Source organism: Peromyscus leucopus, chromosome 1, assembly GCF_004664715.2.
Source record: "Peromyscus leucopus breed LL Stock chromosome 1, UCI_PerLeu_2.1, whole genome shotgun sequence".
Lineage (NCBI taxonomy): Eukaryota > Metazoa > Chordata > Mammalia > Rodentia > Cricetidae > Peromyscus > Peromyscus leucopus.
The window spans coordinates 82695558-82721415 of NC_051063.1; the positions used below are offsets into that span (position 1 = coordinate 82695558).

The 25858-nt window shown below is 46.3% G+C and overlaps 1 protein-coding gene across 1 annotated transcript in view; it reads left to right on the forward strand.

Moving 5' to 3' along the window:
* Nucleotides 1-14409: 14409 nt before the first annotated feature.
* Gga2 (golgi associated, gamma adaptin ear containing, ARF binding protein 2) overlaps nucleotides 14410-25858 on the forward strand; it is a 33751-nt gene continuing 22302 nt past the window's right edge. The window contains exons 1-3 of the mRNA XM_028867854.2: nucleotides 14410-14613; nucleotides 22644-22728; nucleotides 24133-24208. Coding sequence (XP_028723687.1) covers nucleotides 14514-14613; nucleotides 22644-22728; nucleotides 24133-24208 — 261 coding nt within the window. The 5' untranslated portion in view covers nucleotides 14410-14513. The remainder of the gene's footprint in view (nucleotides 14614-22643; nucleotides 22729-24132; nucleotides 24209-25858) is intronic.

A 25858-nucleotide genomic window follows, 5' to 3' on the forward strand; every position in this document is an offset into this window, starting at 1 on the left:
GGTGGAAGGACTGTCCAGAAGGGTCAGGGACACCACAAGAAAACACAGAATCAACTAACCTGGGCCCATAGGGACTCACAGAGACTGAACTAACAACCAGGGAGCCTGCGTGGGTCTGACCTAGGCCCTCTGCATATATGTGACAGGCTCCTGGGAGCCAATGAAATGTGACAGTTGTGTAGCTTGGTGTTCTTGTGAAACCCCTAACAGTGGGAGCGGAGGCTGTCTCTGAGTCTTGCTTGTTTTGGGGACTCTTCCTTTCATGGGTGCACTACCATGTCCAGTTTGGGAAGAAGGGGTCTTAATTGAGAAAATGCCTTTATAAAATTGGTCTGTGGACATTTTCTTGAGTAATGATTGATGTGGAAGGGCCCCACCCACTGGGCATGCCATCTCTGGGCAGTTGGTCCTGAATGATATAAGAAAGCAGGTCACATAAGCCATAGGGAGCAAGTCAGCAGGCAGTGTTCCTCCATGGCCTCTGATTTCAGTTTCTGCCTAGAGTTCCTCCCTTGACTTCCTTCCATGTTAGAATATGAGAGTTCTAAGATGAAATAAACCCTTTCCTCCCCAAGTTATTTTTAGTCATGGTGTTTTATCACAGCAATAGAATCCCTGAGACAGATGGGAACCAGACAATGGTAGCGGATGGCCTGTTTAGCTGAAGTCTGCAGTGGGAACAGGTAAGAACCGGTGATGGTGAGTGTTTACTTTTTTTAGCTATTTCCCCTTAAGTGTTGGGTGACTTTGAGCTTAAGATTCAGATTCTGCTTAATCATTTGGTTTCCTTATGTGAAATAAAGTAAAACGGAACAGTTTTTTTAGAAAAAAAAAAAAAAAGATTCAGATTCTGAACCTGATGGACTACCAGAGGTGCTGCTGCCAACCTTCACTAGGAATAGATAGTCCCATAGAGACATACTCAATGTAAGAAACCTACCCAAGGGACTTAAATGGAGGAAATTCCAGAGGCTGACTACAGAGTGGGGCAGAGTAATAACATCAGTGGCTTACTGTGTGTGTGCTGCATCTATTTCAGCTGCTCACGGGCTTCTGTGTAGCTTTGGAGCCTGTCCTAGAACTCATTCTTAGACCAGGCTGGCCTTGAATTCACAGAGATCCTGCTTCTGCCTCACCAGTGCTGGGATTAAAGGCATGCACCACCACTGCCTGTCTCATTAACGTTTTTTTTTTAAAATGATTTATTTTTATTTATTTTCTGTGCATTGGGTTTTGCCTACATGTATGTCTGTGTGAGCATGTTGGATCCCCTGGAACTGGCATTACAAGACAGTTGTGAGCTGTTGTGTGAGTGCTAGGAATTCAACATGGGTCTTCTGGAAGAGCAGCCAGTCCTCTTAACTGCTGACCTAGCTCTCCAGCTCTTAGGTCATTAACTTACCCCAGGAGATAGGTAGTATTATTACTGTGTGTGTGTGTGGGGGGGGGGATGTTGTTTTGTATTTTCCTATGTTACAGATGGAGAAACTGAGACTGTGAAAAGTTAAGTAACACTTTTAGGATATGATATGAGACAAAGTCTTATTTAAACTCAGACCTATGACAAATTTCAAGAGTCCAATCTAACTCTTTTGGGATCCGGGTTCTCAATATATAGCCCTGGCTGGCCTGGAACTAGTTTCATAGACTAGGCTGGCCTTGAACTCACAGAGATCTGTCTTTTTCTCCCAAGTACTGGAATTAAAGGCAGTGCCATCATGCTTAGACCAACTCTTAATTTAAAAAAAAAATATTTTTGTTGTATGAATGTTGGCCTGCATGTATGTCTCTTTGCCATGTGTATGTCTGGCCCCCACTGAGGTCAGAAGAGGACATCTGATCCCCTGGAACTGGAGTTATGGGCAGCTGTAAGCGGCCATGTGGGTGCTACGAATAGAAACTGGGTACACTGCAAGAACAGCCAGTGCTCTTAACTGCTGCCCCCCACCTCTGTTGGAGCCCACTAGGTTTCCTAGTGGCTTTACCCAGCAGGACTGCATAAGGGGTTGATTGGACCATGGGCCTGGGTACCAGGTGACTGTAACTAGCAAGGGAGAGGTCCATCCCTTGGCATTGTTATAAATAGACCTTTGGAATAAAGTTTCTGGGCCAGTGGATAAGGATCCAGGCCCACCAGAGTCTAGCCTGTGTTTTCTCTCTGTTTCTCTCCCCCTCTATTTTTAACTAAGTCTCTTATCCCTCATTCATTCCTCAAGAGTTCCTGGGGTAAATAAGTGTGGGGGCTGGTCCCCCACACCCCTTCCAACTTTTTTTTTTAATTTTTATTTATTTATTTTTTAATTAATTTATTTATTTTTGGTTTTTCAAGAAAGGGTTTCTCAGTGTAGTTTTGGTGCCTGTCCTGGATCTCGCTCTGTAGACCAGCCTGGCCTCAAACTCACAAAGATCCACCTGGCTCTGCCTCCCAAGTGATGGAATTAAAGGCGTGCACCACCGCTGCCCGGCCCTTCCAACTCTTACATGACATCAGAACTACTGCTCTTGAAACATTAAAAGTGGTTGTTTCAGGTGTGATAGCACATGCCAGTGATCCTAGCCTTCAAAAGGCTGAGGTAAACTGGGCATAGTGGTGCATGCCTTTGATTCCAGTGCTCTGGAGGCAGAGACAGGTGGATCTCCTGAGTTCAGGCCATCCTGTTCTACAGAGTGAGTCCCAGAACATCCAGGCCTACACAGAGGAAACTGTCTTGGAGGGTGGGGATGGGGACTGAGGCAGAAGGTGAGCTCAAGGTCATCCTGGGCCACAAAAGCCAAAAGGAGGGGGAAAGGGTGAGGGGATAGAGAGAACATAGGCTTGTGCTCAGGGAATGTGAATATTTTCCTAAAGTGATAGTAATGCTAAGTAATGTGGAATAATCCTTCTGTACACCGTGAATATGTATTACTCTCACTGGTTAATAAAGAAGCTGATTGGCCTACAGCAAGGCAGGATGTAGTTAGGCAGGACAGTCAAATTGGGGATACTAGATGAAGAGGGGTGGAGAGAAGGAGATGTACCCAGGAAGCAGGATGTGTAGAAAATGAGGTAACAAGCAATGAGTCACACGTGGAAGCATAGATAAGAAATATGGGTTAATTTAAGTGTAAGAATTCACTAGTAACAAGCCTGAGCTATTGGCTGGGCATTTACAAGTAATATTAAGCCTCTGTGTTGGTTATTTGGGAGCAGGCAATTGGGACAGGAAAACTCCACCTACAAAGTAGATCTGGTATGATATTTTGGGCCTGTAATCCCAGCTTTTGGAGGTGGAAACCAGAGGATCAGCAATTCAAGATCATCCTCCATCCTCAGCTCCATATAGAATTATTTAATTTATTTTTTTAAATTAGTTGTATAGTATGCAGTTGTATAGTATATGAGGTCAGAGGTCAGCTTTCAGTGGTCAGTTCTAACCTTCAGCTGAGGTTCCAGGGATTGAATTCAGGTCACCAGACTTTTTTTGTTTGTTTGTTTTTGAGACAGGTTTCACTGTGTACCCTTGGCTGTTCTGGAGCTCTCTCTATAGCCCAGGCTGCCCTTGAAATCACAGAGATCTGCCTGCCTCTGCCTCTGGAGTACTGGGATTAAAGGTGTGTAACACCACTGCCCTGCCAGGTCATCAGACTTGTAACACAAGTACTTTTCTTTACTGAGCCAAGCTCCAGGCCAGCCAAGGTAACATAGTGAGTCCTTGTATCCTTGCCCCCCCCCCCCAAATCCCTCAGAGCTATCTTGCCTGCTTCCATAACAAATTTGAAATCATCTTGAGCTGTATGAGACCCTATCTCAAAATGAACAAAAAATGCTAAGTTGATTCTGACAAATGCTATAACACTGATGAACCTTGTGCAAAAGTCACAAAAGGATGAATAGGAGACAAAGCACAACTGGGGCTTCAGGCTGAGGGAGAGAAAGCAGGGAATTGTTGCCCAATGGCTACATTGTTTCTTTCTTTTTTTTTTTTTTTAAATAAATATTAGCACCAGGCAGTGGTAATCCCAGCACTCAGGAGGCAGAAGCAGGTGGATCTGAGTTCCAGGCCAGCCTGGTCTACAGAGCAAGATCCAGGATAGGCACCAAAACTACATGGAGAAACCTTGCCTCGAAAAAACCAAATAAATAAATAAATGTAGAACAATAAATATTAGCTACAATTTTCAGTCATTCTGATCATCAGCATTGTTATCCTTAGATGCAGTAATTTTCATTCCAAGGAATAAAGCAGACTAGGTAACAGTCCACCAGGGAATGCATTGAAAACTCTAGGACTCGCAGACCCAAAGGTCAGGACTTCCAGCTGGACCTCTGGAGTGCTGAGAATCTACTGAAATCCACTTGGACTTGAGGCAGCTGCTTTTTCTTCTGAAACTGCCAGTTTCTTGGATTGATCTCTGTGCTCATATTCCCTCTGTGGGCTGGCTTTCTCTGCATCTCTGCCACTCAGCCTTTGGTGCCCTGCTAAATCATCTCTCCTCTACACTGCCTATTAAATACCAGAGCATCTGTGTCCAGACTCCCAGGAGAGCATCTTGTGGGCCTAGGCAGCTGTCTGTCCCTGGTCCTGTCAGCTGTGGTCGGTGGGACAGACAGCTAAAGGCACCATCTGCAGGGCACCCACTGTAGTGAGAGAGGAATGCTTCCTCTTTTAGGGATTCTCTCTTCAGTGGATTTAGCGACTCTCAGAAAAGAATGTTTTGCCGGGTGGTGGCGCACGCCTTTAACCCCAGCACTCAGGAGGCAGAGCCATGTGGATCTCTGTCAGTTCGAGGCCAGCCTGGGCTACAGAGCGAGTTGCAGGACAGGCACCAAAACTACACAGAGAAACCCTGTCTCGAAAAAAACAAGCAAACAAAGAAAGAATGTTTTGGTAAGCACATTTGCAATTTCATTTCTGCTTCCTGTGGTGGTATGGATGCCATTGGCCCCCATAATCGCATAGGGAGTGACACTATTAGGAAATGTGGCTTGTTGGAGTAGGTTTGGCCTTGTTGGAGGAAAGTGTGTCACTCGGAGTGGGCTTTGAAGTTTCCTGTGCCCAGGATACTGCCCAGTGTTTCGGTTGACTTCCTGTTGCCTGAAAGATGTAGCACTCAGCTCCAGCACTACATATGCCTGCACCCTGCAATGTTTCCCATCATGATGATAATGGACTGAACCTCTGAAACTGTAAGGGAGCCACCCCAATTAAATATTTTCATTATAAGAGTTGCTGTGGTTAAAAAAAAAAAAAGTTGCCATGGCCATGGTGTCTCTTCATATCAATGAAAACCACTGCCTTCATTTAACTTAACTTTTGTCTTAGAACGAGAAATGTGTCTGGGTAGCAGAGTGGTTTTTGCCTAGAATGCACAAAGCCATGGGTTCAATTCCCAACACACACACACAAAAAAAGTTCATAGTACTTACTCTTGTGTGAAATTTACATTTACTATTTTAAAAATTTGAGATTGAGGCAGACAGGAAGTCTGTTATTTTTGGTTAAAAACACAGTACTTGGTACATTGCTTGATACACAGTAGAGAATCAAGTTTAAATCTCATAAATAATAAATGTTTGAAACTTTCATCTATTAGACCAGTTTTTTTGTTTTGTTTTGTTTTTTTCAGAAGAAGCTATTATCAGCTGGCTTAACTCTGCTAGATCCCAACAGTCTCCCAACATAACTTCCTCCACTCCAGGAACCAATTCTCCCTTGCAAGATCTGCTGTTGTAGTTAGCTGTCTGGTCCATTGTCCATGGTTGTATTGAGTCCTGACTTCTGGAAGGGAGTGGCTTTGTGAAAGACCAAAGTGGAGTTTGACCAGGTGGGATGGTTCAGTCTGTAGGGAGAGCTAAGTGATAACTTCTAACTTTAGGACCCAGCATATCAGGGAAATTAGATCCAGGTACTAACTTTCAGATACCCAAATCCAGTTTCTAACCTGGTTAAACACGATTTCTCTTTCCCACAGAGCTGAAAGTTCAGTGGTAAACTAGGCTGTGGGAACTGTTGACTTAGTGACATCAGCAAGGACTCAGGGTCATTCCACTGCTGCTCCCTGGTCTTAGATCGGCAGCAGCCTCCATCACAGTCAACTGCCACTTCCTTCTCTTGTCTAGTGGGAGAGTGGTTTTCTATGGCTCTGTCCTGAAAGCAAAGCCACTCCTATAGGCATTCTCCCCCAACTCAACTTCCTATTTTTGTACGCATCACTGTTAGAGAAGATTCCGGTACATCAGTCAGACTCTGAGAATGGGGTTTGCCTGGCTGGGCTTGCACCTGAACCAAGTTAGGGTTGGCTTAGTGAAAACAAGGATTTGGGTGTTTGTGAGGTGGGCGAGGAGCCCTGAAATGTTTAAAGCAGAGAAGTGACACGATCAGGTTTGATTTGGGAAGGTTATTCTTGGCTACATGCTGAAGAGAGATAAGAGCAGGGCCGGACTAGAGGCAGAGCACCCTAGAGCCAAAATTGGACTTGAATGAGGTGGCTCCTTGGTGTGACAAAACTGAGTTTGTTCAACATGGCCTATGAGGACCTGTATTAGAGTTCTCAGAGAAACAGAATCAGGTGGACGTATGTCTAAAAAGAAAATTGGTATAAGGTGGTAATTCATGTGATTACAGAAGCTAAGGTCTTACCACCTATCACCCACAAGCCAATGTAGTTCACAGACCTGAGAATTGGGAGCATCCATGGTAGAAGACACCAGTGTCCCAGCTCAGGCTACCTGGAAGAATTAAACTCCATATATTCTTTATAGTCCCTCAACAGATTGAATGAGCCCACCCACATAGGGGACAGCCATCTGACTTTCTGAGTCTCCCAATTCCAGTTGTGATTCCTTCCAAAAACACCTCACAGATATATCCAGAAAGGTCTAACTAGCTACTATGGCCCAGTCAAGTTAACACATAAAATTACCGTCAGAGTGTTTGGAAATAGTTAAATAAACTGCACATTTAAACTGAAAACAATAGTCCAGCCATCAGAAGGACATGATAGAGGTGCCTGTTTGCTTTCCTGACCTCTTCCTTCATTTCTGTCATGCCCCAGCCTCTTATTCTCTAGTCTTTGGCCACATCAGCCTTCCTTCGATTCTTGGGTATCCCTGCTTCCTTTCTGCCTTTTCTCATGCTGTCCACCCCCACCTTGCCTCCTCATTCTTAACCTTTGGGTCTTAGCTCCAATGTCAACAGGAAGCCCCTGACATCTAGAGCCTCCTCCTTCATAAATCCTCACGGGGTTCTCTGCAGTACACAGTTGGAATTGATTATGGAAACAGCTGAATAATTAGTTCTGCAGCCACTTTAAGTAAGAGATTGTGAGGTCCACATGTGCAGGAGGCTCATCTGCCTTGCCCAATACTGTATTCCCCGTGTTGATAATGGCACCTGTTCACACATTAGGTGATCAGGAAGCACTCACTCATAGAGCAGGTCACTAATAGGTATCTGAATGAAGGCCCAGACACAAAGCTGGGGAAGCTTGGCTAGCCTGCAAGAAAGCATCTGTTTGATCCCCACCATGCCTACACTTGGCAGTAAGCACACTTACTCACCAGGCCTTGGTGGCACATGCCTAGGAGATAAAAAGAAGAAAAAAAGAGGCTGGAGGGATGATGTAACATGAATCTTAAAAGGTCTTCTAATAAAAAACCCAGAGCCAGATTGGGGTCAAAGCTGAAAGATCAGAGAAGCAGAACAGCCAGGCACTAGCTTACCTCTATGAAATCCTCAGCCTCAAGAGAGCGAGTTCCTGTTTCCTCATGCCTTATATACCTTTCTGTGTCCTGCCATATTATTTTCTGGGATTAAAGGCATGTCACCACCACGTGGTTCTGTTTCTCTCATGTGGCCCAGTGTGGCCTTGAACCCACAGTGATCCAAATGGATCTCAGCTTCCCAGTGATAGGATTAAAGGTGTATGTCACAGCTGCCCGACCTCTATGTCTAATTTAGTGGCTGGCTTTGTTCTCTGATCCCCAGGTAAGCTTTATTGGGGTACACAATATATCACTACAGGATGGCTCAGCAGTTACGAGCACTGGCTGCTCTTACAGAGGACTTACACAGCTTACAACCATCTGGAACTCCAGTTCCAGAGGATCCAATGCTCTCTTCTGTCCTCTGTAGGTACCCCACATATGTGGTGAACAGACACAGACATACATGCAGGCAAAATGCCCATACACATAAAATAAAAGTTAAAAAAGGAAAGAAAAAAGCTCTAGATATATCATCTAATTGGATCAGGCCTTGAGAGTGTTGATTAAGGGCTGCCATGTTCAGTTAGAATATGGCATGCAGTACCCATAGCTTCACATCATTTGTGGTTGCTCTTTCTCTTAAGAAGGCATGTGACAACATGACTGGCGGGTTTAATAAATTTAGAAAGCAGACCAGATTAAGCCTTTGATGATGATTTTGGGATTTCCAACTTTCCCTTCAGATCTGGGCAAATCATTGGGGTCCCAGCCATTCCTTCCAAACTTGGAGAAGAGTTCCACCCCTGCCTGTGTCCTCTCAAGCTGGCTGCTGTAGCATATTGCTGACAAAGGATCTTTTCTGTCTGGAGAACACCTCATCCCTCTTGGCCGCGTCTGTCTAACCTTGTCCTCACTCATTTATGGAGCAAATACTAGGTGCCAGGTTCTGTTAGGCCTGAGGGTGCGGAGGGAAGAGAAGACAGGACCTTAAGTATGTCTGTGCCACCCACATGGGTTTGTTACCTTTATTTATTATTTTCTAAGACAGGGCCTCTGTGTAGCCCAGGTAGCCTTGAACTCTACCTCCCCTCCTCCTTGGTTTTTTGAGACAGAGTTTCTCTGTGTTACAGCTCTGGCTGTATTGGAACTTGGTTTGTAGAGCAGACTGCCAGGCTGGCCTCAAACTCACAGAGATCTACCTACCTCTGCTTCCCCAGTGCTAGGATTGAAGGCGTACACCATCACTGCCCATCTTGAACTCTCCCTTTTCCTACCTTCTTGCCAGTGCTGGAATTACAGGCATCTGCATGCCACCATATCCATCTGTTATCCTCAATGACTGATAATTGTTAAGCTTTTGTTGTTGTTTATTTTGAGACAGAGTCTCTTTCTGTAGTCCTATCTTTTTTTTTTTTAATTTTATTTTATTTTACAATACCATTCAGTTCTACATATCAGCCACAGGTTCCCCTATTCTCTCCCCTCCCACCCAATCCTGACTATCTTGGAGCTGGCTATGTAGACCAGTCTGGGCTGTAACTCACAGAGATCCTCCTGCCTCTACCTCCTGATAAGTGCTAGGATAATCTAACAGTGCCCACCCTGACCCCTTTAGCTGAGGCAACATTTGTCAGATTTCTCCACTGTAGAGTGACTGTCCCTTGTCCCCTCACCTTTCATGCTGTACTCTTCTGAAGTCAGTTGCTGTTTACCTCCTTGAGGGTGGCATATAGTTGCAGAAATTACATGTATTACATGAAAGTTTCTGCATGAGAAATGTGTCACCTGCCCCCATGCATTCAACCATTTAGATCATGATGGATTTGTGCATATTTATCTTATGCTAAAGGTTATATCCAATGCTACTCCTCCACTCCCTTGAGATAGAGTCTCTCTGTGTAGCCTCGGCTGGCCTGGAGCTCACTATGGAGATGGGTTGGCCTGGAACTCAGAGATCTGCCTGACTGTCTCCCAAGTGCTGGTACTAAAGGCATGTGCCACTGAGTCTGCCTTCTATTTTGCTGCTAAATTGTTCTAGCCTTGGACATTAAGGAGCTTTTTCCTGAGATCTTACACACACAGACACCCGGGCACTTTTTGTGTGTGTATTGGAGCTTGGCCAGTTATGCATGCTAGGTAATACACTCCACTCTGGAGGTAAATTCCCAGCCCTAGAATTTCCTTTCTTTCATTCTTCTTTTCTTTTTTTAGTGTAAATGCTCTGTCTGTATGTATGCCTTTATGCCAGAAGAGGGCACCAGATCTCATTATAGATGTTGTGAGCCACCATGTGGTTGCTGGGAATTGAACTCAGGACCTCTGGAAGAACAGCCAGTGCTGTTAACCACTGAGCCATCTCTCCAGCCCCTTGTTTGTTTGTTTGTTTGTTTGTTTGTTTGTTTGTTTGTTTGTTTAAGACAGGTTCTCTCTAGTAGCCCTGACTATCCTAGAACTCACTATGTAGACCAGGGTGGTCTTGAATTCATAGAGATTGGCCTGCTTCTGCCTCCAAGTGCTGGGATAAGGGGCACATGCCCAGCCCTAGAATTTTCAAGATAGGGACTATTAAGAGTACTGAAGAGTCCAGGCAGTGTTGGCACCCACCTTTAATCCCAGCACTTGGGTGGCAGAAGCAGGCAGATCTCTGTGAGTTCAAGGCCAGCGTGGTTTACAGAGGGAGTTCCAGGACAGCCAGAACTACACAGAGAACCCCTGTCTTGAAAAACAAACAAAAAAAAGAGTAATGTGCAGTGGAATGGTCCTTCTGTATGCTGTGAATATGTGTTGCTCTCATTGATTGGTAATAAACCTGTTTGGCCAATGGTGAGGCAGAATAAAGTTAGGTGGTACAATCAAACTGAAGAGATGAAGAAGGACGAAGGAGGAGATGCCAGCCTTCCACTGAGCAAGCAGAATGTGTAGAAAATGAGGTAACAAGCCATGAGCCATGTGGCTAAACATAGATAAGAATTATGGGTTAATTCAAGTGTAAGAGTTAGTAACAAGCCTGAGCTAATGGCCAAATATTTATAATTAATATAAGCCTCTCTGTGGTAATTTACAAAGTAGCTGCTGGGTATCTGGGAGTTGCTGGCAGGGCAGAAACTTCTGTTTACAGTAATGAAGAGGGCTGGGGCTCAGTTGGCATAGTGCTTGACCACAATGCACAAAGCCCTGTGTTCAATCACCTGTACTACATAAACCAGGCATGGTAATGTACCCCTGTAAACCCATCCTCCATTACAGGTCAAGTTTGAGGATAGCCTGTGCTATAGAAATCTTGTCTGAAAAAAACAAAAGATGATAATTCAGTTGGTGAGATTTTAAAACTGCTTCAAAGGAAAATGCAAAGAACAGTCTCTAGACTAGAAATATTGCAGTAAATATGCAAATGGCCACAGAACTGGTTTTTCCAGGGGAAAGGGGTTGTGTGTTGCCTGCACAGTATTCATTTGCATGCCTATGGGTAAGAATAGTTCCCCATTGTTTTCAGTTATCAACAGTTTACAGAGATGTGAAGTGATTCTCAAAAGAACCAAATCAAGTAACATAGATGTGCTCAAGACAACACCGTTTTCATTAAAGTATGAAATGTTCCTTACCTGGGTGTAGACTGAAATATGCGCCCCCTCCCCATGCCTATGCTATGCCCCCCCCCCCAACCTCCAGTGTAATCTTTTTTTTTTTTGGTTTTTCGAGACAGGGTTTCTCTTGTGTAGCTTTGCGCCTTTCCTGGAACTCACTTGGTACCCCAGGCTGGCCTCAAACTCACAGAGATCCGCCTGCCTCTGCCTCCCGAGTGCTGGGATTAAAGGCGTGTGCCACCACCGCCCGGCTAACCTCCAGTGTAATCTTAGAGGCAAGGCCTTGGTAAGGTGAGCAGGTTTACATGAGGTCCTGCAGGGTCGAGGTGCACCATGAGATTGATGTCTTTAGAACAAGAGGGGTCTTCTGTGTAGCTGGAGTTTTCCTGTGTCCACCTGGCTCCTGCAGCCACTCAGATCCAAGGAAAAAAATAGAGAATTATATTACTTATAAACTGTATGGCTGTGGCAGGCTTCTTGCTATCTAGTTCTTATACATCTTAAATTAACCCGTTTCTATAAATCTATACCTTGCCATGTGGCTCGTGGCTTACTGGTATCCTTACATCTTGCTTCTCATGCCAGCAGCAGCTGGCAGCATCTCCTGACTCAGCCTTCCACTTCCCAGAATTCTCTGCTTGTCCCACCTATACTTCCTGCCTGGCTACTGGCCAATCAGCATCTTATTTATTAACCAATCAGAGCAACACATTCACAGCATACAGAGCAATATCCACAGCACTTTTGCTGGTGTAGTGGTGTGAACCTGTAATCCTTGCACTTGGGAGGTGAAACTAGATTGCCCCGAGTAGTAAGAGCCTGTGTCAAAACACAAAAACGGAACAAACAAGACTAGAGAGCTGCTTTCTGCCTCTTCTCCACACACGAGGACACAACACAACACAGGAAGAATTCAGAACATCTGCAGCAAGAAGGGAGCCTTCTCCAGAGGCTCCATCTCCTGACATCTTGATCTTCATCCTTCCAGTCAGCAGAGAAAACTAATTGCATCAGTGTGAGCTATCTAAGAAAAACAACTAGATAGATTAGCATAAAACCTGGCACACAGTGCCTAGTCTCTTGTCACGTGGGCATGTGTGTAGTTTCATTACTGCTAGTGTTGAAGGGTGTTAGGGACAGTAGCATGTCAGGATGTAGATGGGAGCATTGGTTTGAAACACATCGAATGTCCTTGTTTTTCTTGATACGGGCTATCACTGATGTAGGCCCAGGTTAGCCTCAAACTCAGGGTCCTCCTGCCTCATGTTTCCCAGGGCTGTGACTATAGATTATGAGCTACTATGAACAGCTTCTTTGTTATTTATTTGTTACAGGGTCTCACTGTGTACTCTGACTCATAATCTTGCTTCTGCCTCACAAGTGCTCAGTTTACAAGTGTGTACTACCATGGCCAACACAAAAATGTCCCTTTAAACATAAATATTTGGAGCCATTTCACTGGATCAGCAGGTAAAAGTGATTGCCATAAAAGCCTAATGATATGAGTTCTATCCCCAGAATGCACGTATGGGTGGGAGGAGAGAACCAGTTCTACAAAGTTGTCCTCTGAGCTCCACAAGCATAGTGACGTGTGTGCCTGAACCAGCACATACACATCACACATACACGAACGGTGTTTAAAAAATTAAAAACAAGGCTGGAAAGATGGCTAAGTGGTCAGGAGTATGTGTGACCCAGGTTCAATTCCTAGCACCCACATGGCAGCTCACCACTGTCTACAATTCCAGTCTTAGGGAATCTGACACCCTCTCTGGCCTCTTCAGGCACCAGGCATACATGTGGTGCATAGATAGACATGCAGGGAAAACATTCATGCACATAAAAATTAAAAAAAAAAAGATATTTATGTATTTGGGATTGTGATATGCCTAAAGTCCTAAGGTCACCTCTTGCTGTTTCCACTATTAATGTGTCCATTCATCAGATACTTACTGGCACTGGTATGCCAAGCACTTTTTGATGTGCTGGAGGCACAGATCTGTGCAAATTAAAATCCTTCTGTATGTGTGTGTGGGGGGGGGTTGGGGGTGTGGCCTGGAGGGTGGGAAATGACAGGTGAGGGATAATAGGGAAGAACTGGTGCTTCAGTGGAACCTTGTGCGTTGTCTCCATTGCCTGCCAGGCTGAGGCTTCCCATAGTCTTAACAGTGCTGCCAGTAGTAGATCATTGACAGCAATGCAAAATTACTCTGGCGTCTAGACATGCATATTAATCCTGTCCACTGGCCAGATAGCTTTCTCCACTGGCTGGAGCCAGTTTTGTACCCATTTGCATGTTTGTTTCAATAGTTCTTTATTCTTCATCAATTTGCCCTTTGACCTTTCTTGTGGACATATTAATACAACATCTTCTTGACTCCTTTAATTGAAGAGTTAAATAAAATATTTCATGTATAAGGCTGGCATGGTAGTTCACACCTGTAGTTCCACCTCTTGGAAGGCTGAGGCAGGAGAATTACTGCAGGGTTTTAGGCTGTCTTGGCCCACATAGTTCAAGAACATCTTAGATTACTGAGTGTGAGAGACCCTTCTCAAAACCAAAACCAAAACCACAACAAAGCTGTAGTGGTAGCATTTGCTTTACTCATGCTTGGAATATAATGGCAAGAAGATCAAGAGTTCTGGGTCCTTAGCTGTGTAGTGAACAAAACCTACTGGTTACATGAGACCTTAACCCAAAACAATCAGAAAAAGGCGTGTTTATACATTAACGTGTTCACTTCTTAGAGTACGAAAATCACCACCTGCTTTTGAGAAAAGTATCCTTTCATAAAATAAGTGTTTTATAAATTATGGTGCAATGTGTCATGTAGAAAATAAAAAAAAAGTGTGGAAGTCAGAATGGAAGGTGCTCTGGGAGGACCCTAATGAATAAAAATGTTGAAAGGATGATGCTTTATTGAAATTCAGATTTAGCCAGGAGTGCAGTATCTTATCTGGGAACCCTACTTCTCAAGGAAGAAGGGACCGTAACTTGCTAGGTTGGTTTTTGATCTTTCAAGTGGTCTTGCACAAAAAAGACCTCGTGAGTTGGAGGCGGCGCAGAGGAGTGGTATGGGGAGGTGGGACCAGGGTCAGAAATGGGCGTGCCCAGCAGGGGCCGCCCGCATCACGTGCCTCTCTGTCCCTGCCGCGTCGGCAGCTGGAGAGAAGGCTAGGCGGCGGCGGCGGCTGCAGCTTTAGGGCAGGGGTAACTGCGCCCGCAGCACTGGGCTGGGCAGATGGCAGCGACGGCAGTGGCGCCGGGGACTGGATCCCCAGCGGGGACCGAGTCGGCGTCTGGTGCCCCGGGGTCGGCGGCAGCGCTGGAACTGTGGCTCAGTGAGTAGCATCGCGCCGCACGTGATCCCGCTTCCCGCCGCCCTGGTTGTCCTCCTCGGTGGGGAAGGGGTCTCTAGGCTCGCCCAGGGAATTCCGGGGACCTCAGACCACCCCACGGCTCAGTGGCCCAGCGGCCCCACCTAACAGCTGGAGCGTAGTGATCTCTTGTGCCGAGGACCGTGCAGAAGGCGTTTCAGCCATTGTTAGTCTGGTCGCAGACCCTGGAGGGGAACCCTCATTTACTTACCCCTGACTGCGCAGCTTCTTTGCATATCGTGTCTAAGAGCTAATGTGGCTGCTACCTTTAAGAGCAAAACCAGCCTTTTTGCCTCGGTACGGGTTTTCTCTGGCCAGATTTAATTGTTCCTTGTCCTAGCTTCACGGTGGTCCCTGGAGGTGGGGTCCTTAAGATTCTCGCTTAATCTGAGGAATTGAGGTTCAGAAAGGATAAAGAATCCACCCCTTGTGTGGGCTCCACTGCATTCTGGGCGCACTGCGATGGTAACACGGGACATTGCTCACAAAGACATTTTCATTGGGTGCTGGCTGCCAGAGCAGCACCTCGTTAACAGAAGCTGCAGGAAGGGCGCTTTTTGAGCACAGTAGGGACTGTTTTGTTTACCTGGGGCTTGTCATAGCTGGTATACAGTGTTTTTGTGGACAATGGAGGAGGCCATATTCCAGACAGGAAACTGCAAAAACTCAGAACGAGAATGTAGAACATTCTGGGAGGGAGTAGGCCTGTTGGCCGGGAGTGCACAGCTTAAAGAGCAGGGAATACAGAAAAGATACGTCAGGCTAATTTGCTAATAGAAGTAAGAAGATCATGGATGGCTTTGTATGCCACAGAAGAAACTATTATTTTTTAAATATTTTCTATTTTGTGTATTTGGGGTGGGGCGTGCTGCTCCTGGCTTGTGGAGGTCAGAGGACAACTGGGGAGGAGGGGTGATTTATCTCTTTAGACTCTTCTGTGGGCCCTAGGACTGAAACTCGGGTGATAAGACTTGGTTGCAGGCCCCTTTATCTTCAGAGTTATTGCTGGCCCCGAATTTTACGTCTTAGCAGATGGGGGAGGCTGTTGGAGAGGATCTGATCCAGTTAGCCCAATCAAGGCGCCACATGCGGTGCTACTGGATGAATTGGTGGAGGTGAGATTTCAGGTCTTTAGATAGCTGGAGGGGGGTGGTGCAGTAGGACAGGGAGGTGGGGATCAAGGACTAGCTGAGTCCACCTGAAAGGTTTAATGTAAACACAGTTGCATGTGCATTACTTTGATTAAAAAAAAAAAATCTGGAGCCGCATGGTAGTGGTACTCGAGGTAGAGCCAGTGGATCTCTGTAAGTTGGAGGCCAGCCTGGTCTTCCGGGACAGCTAGAGCTCCATAGTGAGGCCCTGTCTAGGAAAACAAAACAAAACAAACAAACAAGCAAAATCCAGCAAGGATTAGCCAACACCATAGACAGCCTTCCTTCAGGGTGCACACACAGATGGACTCAGGAGATGAAGAATGGGAAGGATCCCTGGTTTCAGGAGTCAAAGGTAATTGTGGATGCCCCACCTGTGAGGAGGAGGGATTATGTAGTGTGAAGTTTGAAGTTCTTTGCAAGATAGTCAGGAAGAGGCTCTGTGAGTGGGCTGGGGTGGGGGGTGGGGGTAAGAGCTGGAGGCGTGGTACGGGACCAGTAGCCTGGAGGTGTAGAAGCAGAGCTGGAAAGCTGGGCTGGGGAGAGCCACAGGCAGAGGGGGTGTGGGCCATAGTTTGTTGCTTCAAAATGGAGACTGGAGGGAGGGGAACTTGGAGTCTGGCAAAAGGTTATTGAGAGGCCTTGAGTAAAATGGTGGAAACAGAAGGTTTGTGAAGCGGTGGGGAACAGCAGGCTGAGATTGGAGTGGGGGACAACGCGTGTGCTGGGTAGGGTGAGAGCCAGCCCTGCCAGTGGCTGTTGAAGTGCGCCTGTCTGCAACTGGGGCTCTCTGAGGAGTTGGCAGCTACCCCAGAGTTCTTAGACCCTCTGCCTTTCCAGAGAGGCCTAGAACCAACCGTTTTATGTAAAATTCCTTGAGTTATTTCAAAGTTGGCAACTACTTTCAAAGAAATGTGTTGAAGAGCCGTGGGATAATCTGTAGTGGGGGTGTGTGGGGGTGTGAGTGTGTGTGCAAATGGTTTTTTATGGTGCTTGGTGTGAAAGGAAGGAGAGGGGCAAGATCCAGTGGGAATTTGAGAGTAATGGAGAGGGCACAGGAACTCCTCTTCCTGTGGTGCTCCTTTGGGGAGCTCCCCTTGGCTTCTGGGTCCGTGTTTGGCCACTGCTGAGGGGCTTTCAGATGTTGGAGCCCTTGGGAACCTGAATGGGAAGTACCAGACCCGGATGTGGCCTGCAGAGGAAGAACAGCTTGTCTCGGTGAGGTCTGGGGAAGGAGATAAAGGTGGTTGCACATGCAAACTCGGAGGTCCTGTCACTGCACTGGGCCTGAGGAAGGCAGTGAAGTCCAGGAGTCCTGGAAGAAAACCGAACCACGAAAGTGCACCGCGGGCCCGCACAGTGTTGGAGATGGGGTTTCAACCTCTGCAATTGACATCTTGGGCCCGCGTCCCGAGCTGTGCTAGGCTGTTTTAAGTTCATTTTGTTCTCCACTAGATGCCAATTATAACCCTGACCTTGCCAATCCTGACCCCCAAGGTATCTCCAGCCATGTCCAATTTCTCAGGATGGGGAGGGTTGGATCAGGAACCCCCTGTTTGCCCACCCCCATTTGTCCTCTCAGTTGGGATGTTGGAGTGTCAACTGCTCATCAGAAATGTGTACAGCAGGGGCTGGGGACTTGGCTAGTGCTTAACATACAAGTGTCACTACCCAGATTTAGATTCCCAGCAACCACATAAAATCAGGCACGACTACACATATCTGTACACCCAGCAGTATAGAGCAGAGACAGGCAGATCTCAGGGGCTTGCTGGCTGGCCAGTCTAGGCAAACCCAGAGAGCTCCAGGTTCAAAGAGAGACCTTGTCTCAAAAAAATAAAGAATAAAGGTCGAAAAGCAATTGAGAAGATATGGCAACATCTCTGGCTTCCACAAGTATCTGCACAGGCTAGAGTGTGTGTGTGCGAGTGTGAGCGCGAGTGAGTGAGTGAGAGTGTGTGTGTGTGTGTGTGTGTATGTGTGTGTGTGTGTGTGTGTGTGTGTGTGTGTGTGAAGGAGGTGCTGTGTTTTAAAGCAGGAGTGCTGAGGGTGGGTACTGGTGGTATAATGTAGAGACAAGAGTTGGAGGAGTTGGAGGCATGATCAGGACAGGTGTGTAGTTGAGAAGGATGTACCATGTGTCTTGACAAGATGGAAAAGAAAGCCATTGGTAGATCTTGCCTTTACTGTCTCCTTAGAGCTTTTGGAAGATCAAAAATGTTAATGCATTTTCATAAAGTTTTTTTTTTTCTTTCTTTCTGAGACAGATTGTCACTGTGTAGCCCTGACTTTCCTGGAACTGGGTCTATATAGCCCAGGCTGGCTTCAAACTCAGAGATCTGCCTGTCTCTGCCTCCCGAGTCCTGGGATTAAAGGCGTGAGCCACCACCTCCCCGGCTATGTTTGTTTTTAACGGAGTTTTGCTATGTAGCCTGGGCTGGACTGGTATTTAACTCAAGGTGGTCTTGAATTTATGGCAGTCCTCCTGTCTCAGCCTCCTGAGAGCTGGAATTGCCAATTAACCAACACCATGCCAGCCAGTGCATTTATCATTATTCCATGTGACTGCTCTAGCATTACCCCTTATGAAAAACTCTGAGAGCTACTATGAGTGTAGTGAGAGCTGGCTCGCTGCGGGGGTCTCAAGTGTTGCCAGGATTGTGTTGTTTTTCAGGGCATGTGGTCACCTTGGTCTCTGACTGTGGATTCTAACTCTGGTCTAGTAAAAATGAAGTGTAATGAAAAGTAAAGTGGATCCCTTGTTCTTGCTTCTGCCTGGACTTGCTCCCACACAATAGCCCATCTTCCTTCCCTCTCCACTTTTATTCCACCCCCGGGGCTCTGGATTGCAGTCTACATCTGTTTCAAAATCCAGAGCTTCGCAGCTCTGCTAGCCTGGAGTCCAGATTACAGCATTCCTTCTGGTCCTGGCCGGTTTCCCTGTAGGCGGCATTGAATGATTGATGGGCTGTAGGGTCCCAGGTTGTGGCCCTGAGGAAAAACTCCTTGTGCAATGAGCACTGCTGGAAGGTTGAGTTGGGCTCCCAGAGGTGACCCAGCTTCTAGCCTCCAGGCTCCCCTTGCAAGCACACTCTGCCTCTAGTGACTGAGTCATGACCCTGGCGATTGGTTGGCAGCTGGCTGAAATCATTTGGCTTCTCAAATGGTCACTCCAGGAGCCATTTTACTGGCAACTAGGATCTCTGCTGCTGTCTTAATACCCTTGACCCAGAGCGGAACAGGAACAGGCTTGCAGCAAATCTTAGGAACACTTTTTATTAAGCAAGTATGTGACAACAGTATTATTTCTTGGACTCTCCTTGTCCCTTCCAGGGACAGCCTCAGTAAGGAGCCTGGATGTCCATTCTCAGTGCCCTGAGGACGGTGACAGTCACAAGACAAAGAAGGGTGTCCTCGGAGGGTTTTGCTGGCTCTTCCCCTCCATCCCCCCAGCTCCTCTTTGGTTTAGATTTGTGTCAGACAGATCCCAGCAGCTGTTGTTCCTATCAGGCCCACTTGCTGGGTCCTGTGGGGGTCACTTTCTCTGTAGCTGCCTGAGACCTCTGAAATAGCTTGGACAGTCAGGGATTATGTGTTCAGGGGCATTTCAGAACTGAAATAGCCACTCTCTGGCGTCAGCCATGGCCCAGGCGGCTATCCTAGCCCCATACAGCAGACACATTCCTTCTTTAAGTGATTGTCTGTGCCGGCCATGCTCTGGTGCTGGAGCAGGTAAAGGTGAGCAGTCCCTTCCTTCCTGCCTTTGTCAAGGAGCCAAGTCTTCCCACCAGGACTTGGAGCCAGGCTGACCTGGGGCCTAACTTTTGTTTGTGTGGTTTTCTTGCTCTGTGCCTGGAACAGAGTCTCCTCAGCTGCAAAGGGTGAGATGATAACATCAATGTCAGCCCTTCTGAGGACTTTGTCATGGTGTCCTACTTAAAAAAAAACACCTAGAGAAAGGAAAAATAAAAGTGACCCTTGAGTGAGTCCTCACCCCAAATCGAGCAGATAAAGAAGAAACATCTTATGCCACACGGAGCCTTTGGCTGTTTCCCCCGGTTAAGGGTTTGGGAGCTTTCTAACTTCCTTTGCCCCAGTGGACCCTGCTGGACCCTTCCTCCCCAGGAACCCACAGAAGGGAATGAAGGAGAAGGCTGCATTCTGCACGCAGGGCTCTCCTGGTCCTTTCCTCTGCCTCCAGCTCTAAGAGGTGTCAGCCTTGACCCTGTTGTGTTCCGAAGTTGAAGCTTAAATGGTGAATCACTTCAGGTGATTCAGGCACCGAGTCGGAGAATCACTGTTGAAAAATTTATTTAACTATCTGCAGATGGTTCTTAGACCTAGAATAACTAGGCAACTTGTTTGTTTGTTTGTTTTAAGATTTATTTTCTTTTTAGTTTTGTGTGTGTGTGTTTGTACATATTAGTGTAGATGTTCGAGGAGGCCAAAAGAGAGTGCCAAGACCCCTGGAGCTGGAGTTACAGGCCATTGTGAGCCGCCCAACATGGGTGCTGGGAACTGAGCTCAGGTCCTCAGCAAGAGCAGTACCCACTCCTAAACACTGAGCTCTCTCTCCAGCACATGTTACTTATTTTGTTATGTTCAAGTGTATGCCGAAGTCAGTGATCTCTCTTCACCATGTGGGCCCCTGGGGTCAAACGGAGGTTGTCAGGCTTGGCGGAAGTTGCTCGACCCGCTGAGCCATCTCACCAACTTACAGATTTTGGAGGGTAAGGTTTATAGGGGTAGTCTTTTTGTGTTGTTTTGTTTTTTGAGATAGGGTTTCTCTATATAACGCTGCTTGTTCTGGAATTTACTCTGTAAACCAGACTGGCCTTGAATTCACAGAGATCCTCCTGCCTCTGCCTCCCGAGTGCTGGGAATTAAAGACGGATTTAATTAAAGGGAATTAAAGGCATGCACCACCATTGCCTGGCTTATTGGGGTAATTTTATGGGAAGTCACTTCATGGTTAGTCAGGGAGCATCTGTATTTCATACCTATTTGGAAAGCCTTGTGTTAAGCACTAGAGGAATAATGTGGCATATGGCTTCAAGGGTTTTAATCTCTGTAGGTACAATAAAGTATATGCATTTTTTTAATAGGAAAAGGCAGAGACTATTTAGAATTAAATAATTATCGATTACTTACTCTGTGCCGGCACTTTGGACACTATCCCTAAATCACATAATAGTTGAAAATACTGAATTCCTAGCTGGGCATAGTAGTGCATGCCTTTAGTCCCAGCACTTGAGAGGCAGAGGCAGGCAGATCTCAGAGTTCAAGGCCAGCCTGGTCTACAGAGCTAGTTCCAGGACAGCCAAGGCTACACAGAGAAACTGTGTCTTGAAAACACCAAAACAAACAAACAAACAAATAAAACTATGTTCCTTATTTTATAATTGAAACAGTCAGAGAGTTCGGGGACATTAATTGATGGTTGTGATTATTTAGGGTAGAGTTAGAGATCACCACCATAAAGTGGTGGTTGGAGAGGAATGCCATTAAAGTGCCAGTCTGCACCTGCTGTTGGGAAGTTGAGAACCAGCCTTGGCAAAATAGTGAGACCCTGTGAAAAAAGGAAAAAAAAAAAAAGTTTTGAGGAGTCAGACATCATCTATTTTGTGTGTGGTGGGAGATACAGATCTAGGATTTTTTTTTTTCTTTTGTGGTACTGGGATGGAGCCAGAGCTTCACATGTTCTAGGCAAGCGCTGTACACCTGAGCCCCACTCCAGCTCCCAAGGCAGGCCGTCTCTAGGAAAGGGTTGTGTTTGCATTGTGATCTGATTGGCAGATAGGATTCTGCAAGAAAGGGCCCTGCGTGTGTGGATGTTGGGGTGGGGGAGCTTTGTGTTTAGATAAAGCCCATAGATGTGCCCTTTGATTCTCATATGACCTCACGTGACGTGGATGTGACTGTAGGAGGAGGCAGTCAGCTGACTTTAGGTTGAGGATGGAATCCTGGGTAATCAGGAGGGGAGAGACTTGGTACCGGAGCAGTATGGGGCTACTGGCCAACCAGCGTTTCATTAAACCAGTGTACAAAAGCATTATCCTGCAGCAGGAGGGCGTTTTTTCCTAGCAGAAGGAATTCTGAGAAGTCTTTAAAACTTCTTAAAATTGTGTGTGTGTGTGTGTGTGTGTGTGTGTGTGTGTGTGTACTACAGTGCAAAAGTGAAAGTCAGAGGACAACTTCTTGGAGTCAGTTCTTTCCTTCCACCAAGTGGGATCAACTCAAGTCACGGAGCTTGCTGGCAAGTGCCTTTACCCAGGGACCCATCTCATTTCCTGAGGAGTCTTAAAGAGAGGGGTAGGCATGTGAGGGGAGGAAAAGACTTCTCGGGGAGAGAAATAATAACATCAGATTTCACCCCTGAAAATAGATCTCGGTCAGGACAAGGGTGGACCACCCAGAGTCAAGGATGTTGTAGAAAAACCTAGAACCCAAACAGACTCCCTTGGTGGGGTATTATCTCTCTGTTATGGGGCTAAGAAACTGACAGCCCCCAAATGCTACCCCAGCCAACCACCCACATCGCAAAGCCAGGACGGGAGCTCCTGACGTTGAAGAAGGTACACACAGACGGATTTGGCCCTAGAAATGGCTGTTTGCTTACTAATCAGTTTTTCATTCATGCGTCCAGCATATCTTTAGGAACGGCCTAACATTGCTGGCACACGGTACTCAACTGCGGTGAACAGCCCAGGCGCCGTCCCTGCCCGTCTCTGCCACCTGACCACTGATCTGACCTCTAGAGCTGTGATGTCAGTCACAGCCATGCAGAAGGCACACATTTCTTATGTTATGCTTTCTTTAACTTTATCGTTGATTCCTCGACAGATAAAGCCACAGACCCAAGCATGGTGGAGCAGGATTGGTCAGCGATCCAGAATTTCTGTGAGCAGGTGAACACCGACCCCAATGGGTAAGCTCCTTAGAGACAAGCTTGACTTTGGGGGCATCAGACCCTTGTCTTGGGGGCCTGCAGCTGGGAATGTTTTCATTTCATTCTTTACCCCTCCCCCCACATTCTAAGCAAATTGGTATTTAAAAAAAAATGTTTTGCACTATTGCTTTTTTGTTTGGTTTTGCTTTTTTGTTTGTTTGGTTTTTTTGAGACAGGGTCTCTCTATGAAGTCCTGGCTGCCCTAGAGCTCCATATGTAGACCATGCTGGCCTTGAACTCACAGAGAAACTCCTGCCTCTGCCTCCCGAATGTTGGAATTAAAGGTGCAACTGTACCATGACTGGCTATTTTTTATAACTAAGACTTTTTTTAAATTGTGTTATGTTATAAAACAAATTGAACTAGGTTTCCCAAAGATGGGAATCATACTGATGCATTGGTTATGATTAAAAAATTTTAAGAAAGCTGGGTGCGGTGGTGCATCCCTTTAGTCCCAGTCCTCAGGACGCAGACACAGGCAGGTCTCTGTGAGTTTAAGGCTAGCCTGTTCTACAAAGAGAGTTCCAGGACAGCCAGGATTCTTACACAAAGAAACCCTGTCTCAAACAAACAAACAAACAAACAAAATTAAGAAAGATTTATTTAAATTTATGTGTGTTTTGTTTGCATGTATGTAAATGTAGTACCTGCCTATCTGGTATCCACAGAGTAGAAGAGGTCAGATTCCCTGGACTGGAGTTCTGGGGACAGTTGTGAGCTGCCTTTGGGTGATGGGAACTGAACCCAGATCCTCTGCGTGTGCATCGAGTGCTTTTAACTGCTGAGCCATCTCCTAGCACCCTGTTTATTATGATTAAATACACTGTTTTCCGTAGGAGAAAGAATGGCAAGGCATTGCTTTATTATTTCTTTATTCGCGGAGATGGAAATTGGACTCAGAGCCTGATGTGTTCTAAGCATGCCCTCCACCACTGAATCACATCTCCACCCTAGAACAAGATTGTTTTGAATTTATTTCCAAAGCCCCTGCAAAGGAGCTGAGAAATAGTAATTTATGCAGATGTTGACCTACATGGTGCTCCGTGGTCAGCTGTTTGGAGCATGCTCAGAGCTTTCACTCTTCCTGATGTAGTGTTCACTGAGTAGTTGTCAGAGGATGGATGGTGTCTACGTTGCTCTGAGCCTGCTGTTCTGGGAGTGGCAAGGGGGGTATGATGTAGCCTGGGCACATGCTGGCTCCAAGTGCTAGGGTGGGAGGGCATCAGTGTCTCACTGGTGTGTGCCTAAGCTCTGCCAGGTATACCCTTCCTCTGCTTTGGGACACCTTTCTGAAGGAGGGGCAGCTTAAGTGAGTGTGTGCTGCTAGGTTGCTTAGGTGGTCCACCCTACCCTGAGTCCAGGTCTGTTTTGATTTTTCTTCAGCCCGACACATGCGCCCTGGCTACTGGCCCACAAGATCCAGTCTCCACAAGAGAAGGAAGCCCTTTACGCCCTGACGGTGAGTTGGCTGGCCACTCAGCCCACACATTTCTGTCCCAACTCTAGAAAGAGCACTGAGGTCACCAGACAAGTTCTCCTTTCCAGGTGTTGACAACAGGCTAGGGGGTTTCCCAGATGCGTATTATGATAGTCCTTAGACCTTAGCCCGCTTTGGGAGAAGGAAAGGAGGGGTTCATGTCTGTTTGCCTCCCCAACTAGGAACAGGGTTGGCAACTGACAGAGTGAACACACATGAAAGATGGAGTCGGTGTGGGCTGGGCTGTGCTGTGTCTGTACAGGGCAGCTGCTGTGCAAGCCTCGATCATGCTTGCCATGCCTAAGTTTGGGCCAGTGTTACTGGAATTTTCATGTTCCTCAAAGCCCAGATTTTAATATCTGAATATGTAGATATTAATGGAAACAAAAAAAGAGTTTACTTTCATGTGTATGAGTGTTTTGCCTACATGTAAGCATGTATACTATATGCATTCTTGGATGCCCATAGAGGTCCAAGAGGACACAGATTCCCTTGGACCTGAAGTTGTAAACCCTCATGTGGGTGCTGGGAATTGAACCTGGTTCCTCAGGAAGAGGAACAGTTCTTAACCACTCAGTCCTCTCTCCAGCCTCCCCCTCCCTTAAAAAAAAAAAAAAAAAAAAAACTGAAGTAGTTCCTAGTTCTAGAATTGAAAATAAGGATAATTACTATCTGTAAAAGAAAGCTGGAGGCTGGCTGTGGCTGTGTAATTCCAGCACTTGGGAGATCAAGGCAGGAGGACCAGGTAGAGATCAGCCTGGGGGAAAAATGGTGTGGTGGTGCAGGCCTGTAATTCCAGCATTCTGGAGGCAGAGGCCATGGGATTGCTGTAAGTTTGAGACTAGTCTGGGCTAGATAGGGAGTCCTAGGTCAGCCAGGGCTATGATATGAGGCTGCGTCTCAGAAACAAACAGATTCATTTGATATGTTTAAAAGTCACTGTGGGTGGGGTATAGTGGCTTATGCCTTTAATCCCAGCGTTTGGGAGACGGAGGCAAGCTAATCTTTGAGTTTGAGGTTAGCCTGGTCTACATATGAATTTTCAGAACAGTTAGGGATACATAATAGAGAGATCTTGTCTCCAAAAAAGAAAAGAAAGAAAAAGGAAAAACTAGTCTGGGCTCAGGAATGCAGTCCTAGCTTGCCTTTGGAAGCCAAGGGTAGTGGAGCAAGCAGTTCTTAGGCACTGTGAGCCAGGTTTCTACCCCTGGGCACGGGGAGACCTGGAGGCCAGTTTTCCTTGCCCAAAGAGTCATCTAAACATCCCACTGAACTTCTGGATACTGACATGGCACTTTTTAACATAGGACATTGTTGTTTTAAGACAGAATCTCACTGTGTAGCCCTTCCTGGCCTGGAACTGGCTGGGTAGACCAGGCTGGCCTTGAACTCAGAGATCCACCTGCTTCTGCTGGGATTAAAGATGTGTGTCACCACACGTGGCCATGGTTTGGTTTTGGCATTTTAAAATATTTATGTGTATCAGTGTTTTGTCTACTTTCATGTATGTTTGTACATCACATGCGTCACACATGTGCCTGGTGCCTGGGAAGGCCAGAAGAGGGTGTCAGATCTCCTAGAACTGGAGTTACAGACAGTATACAGCACCATATGGATGCTGGGAATTGAACT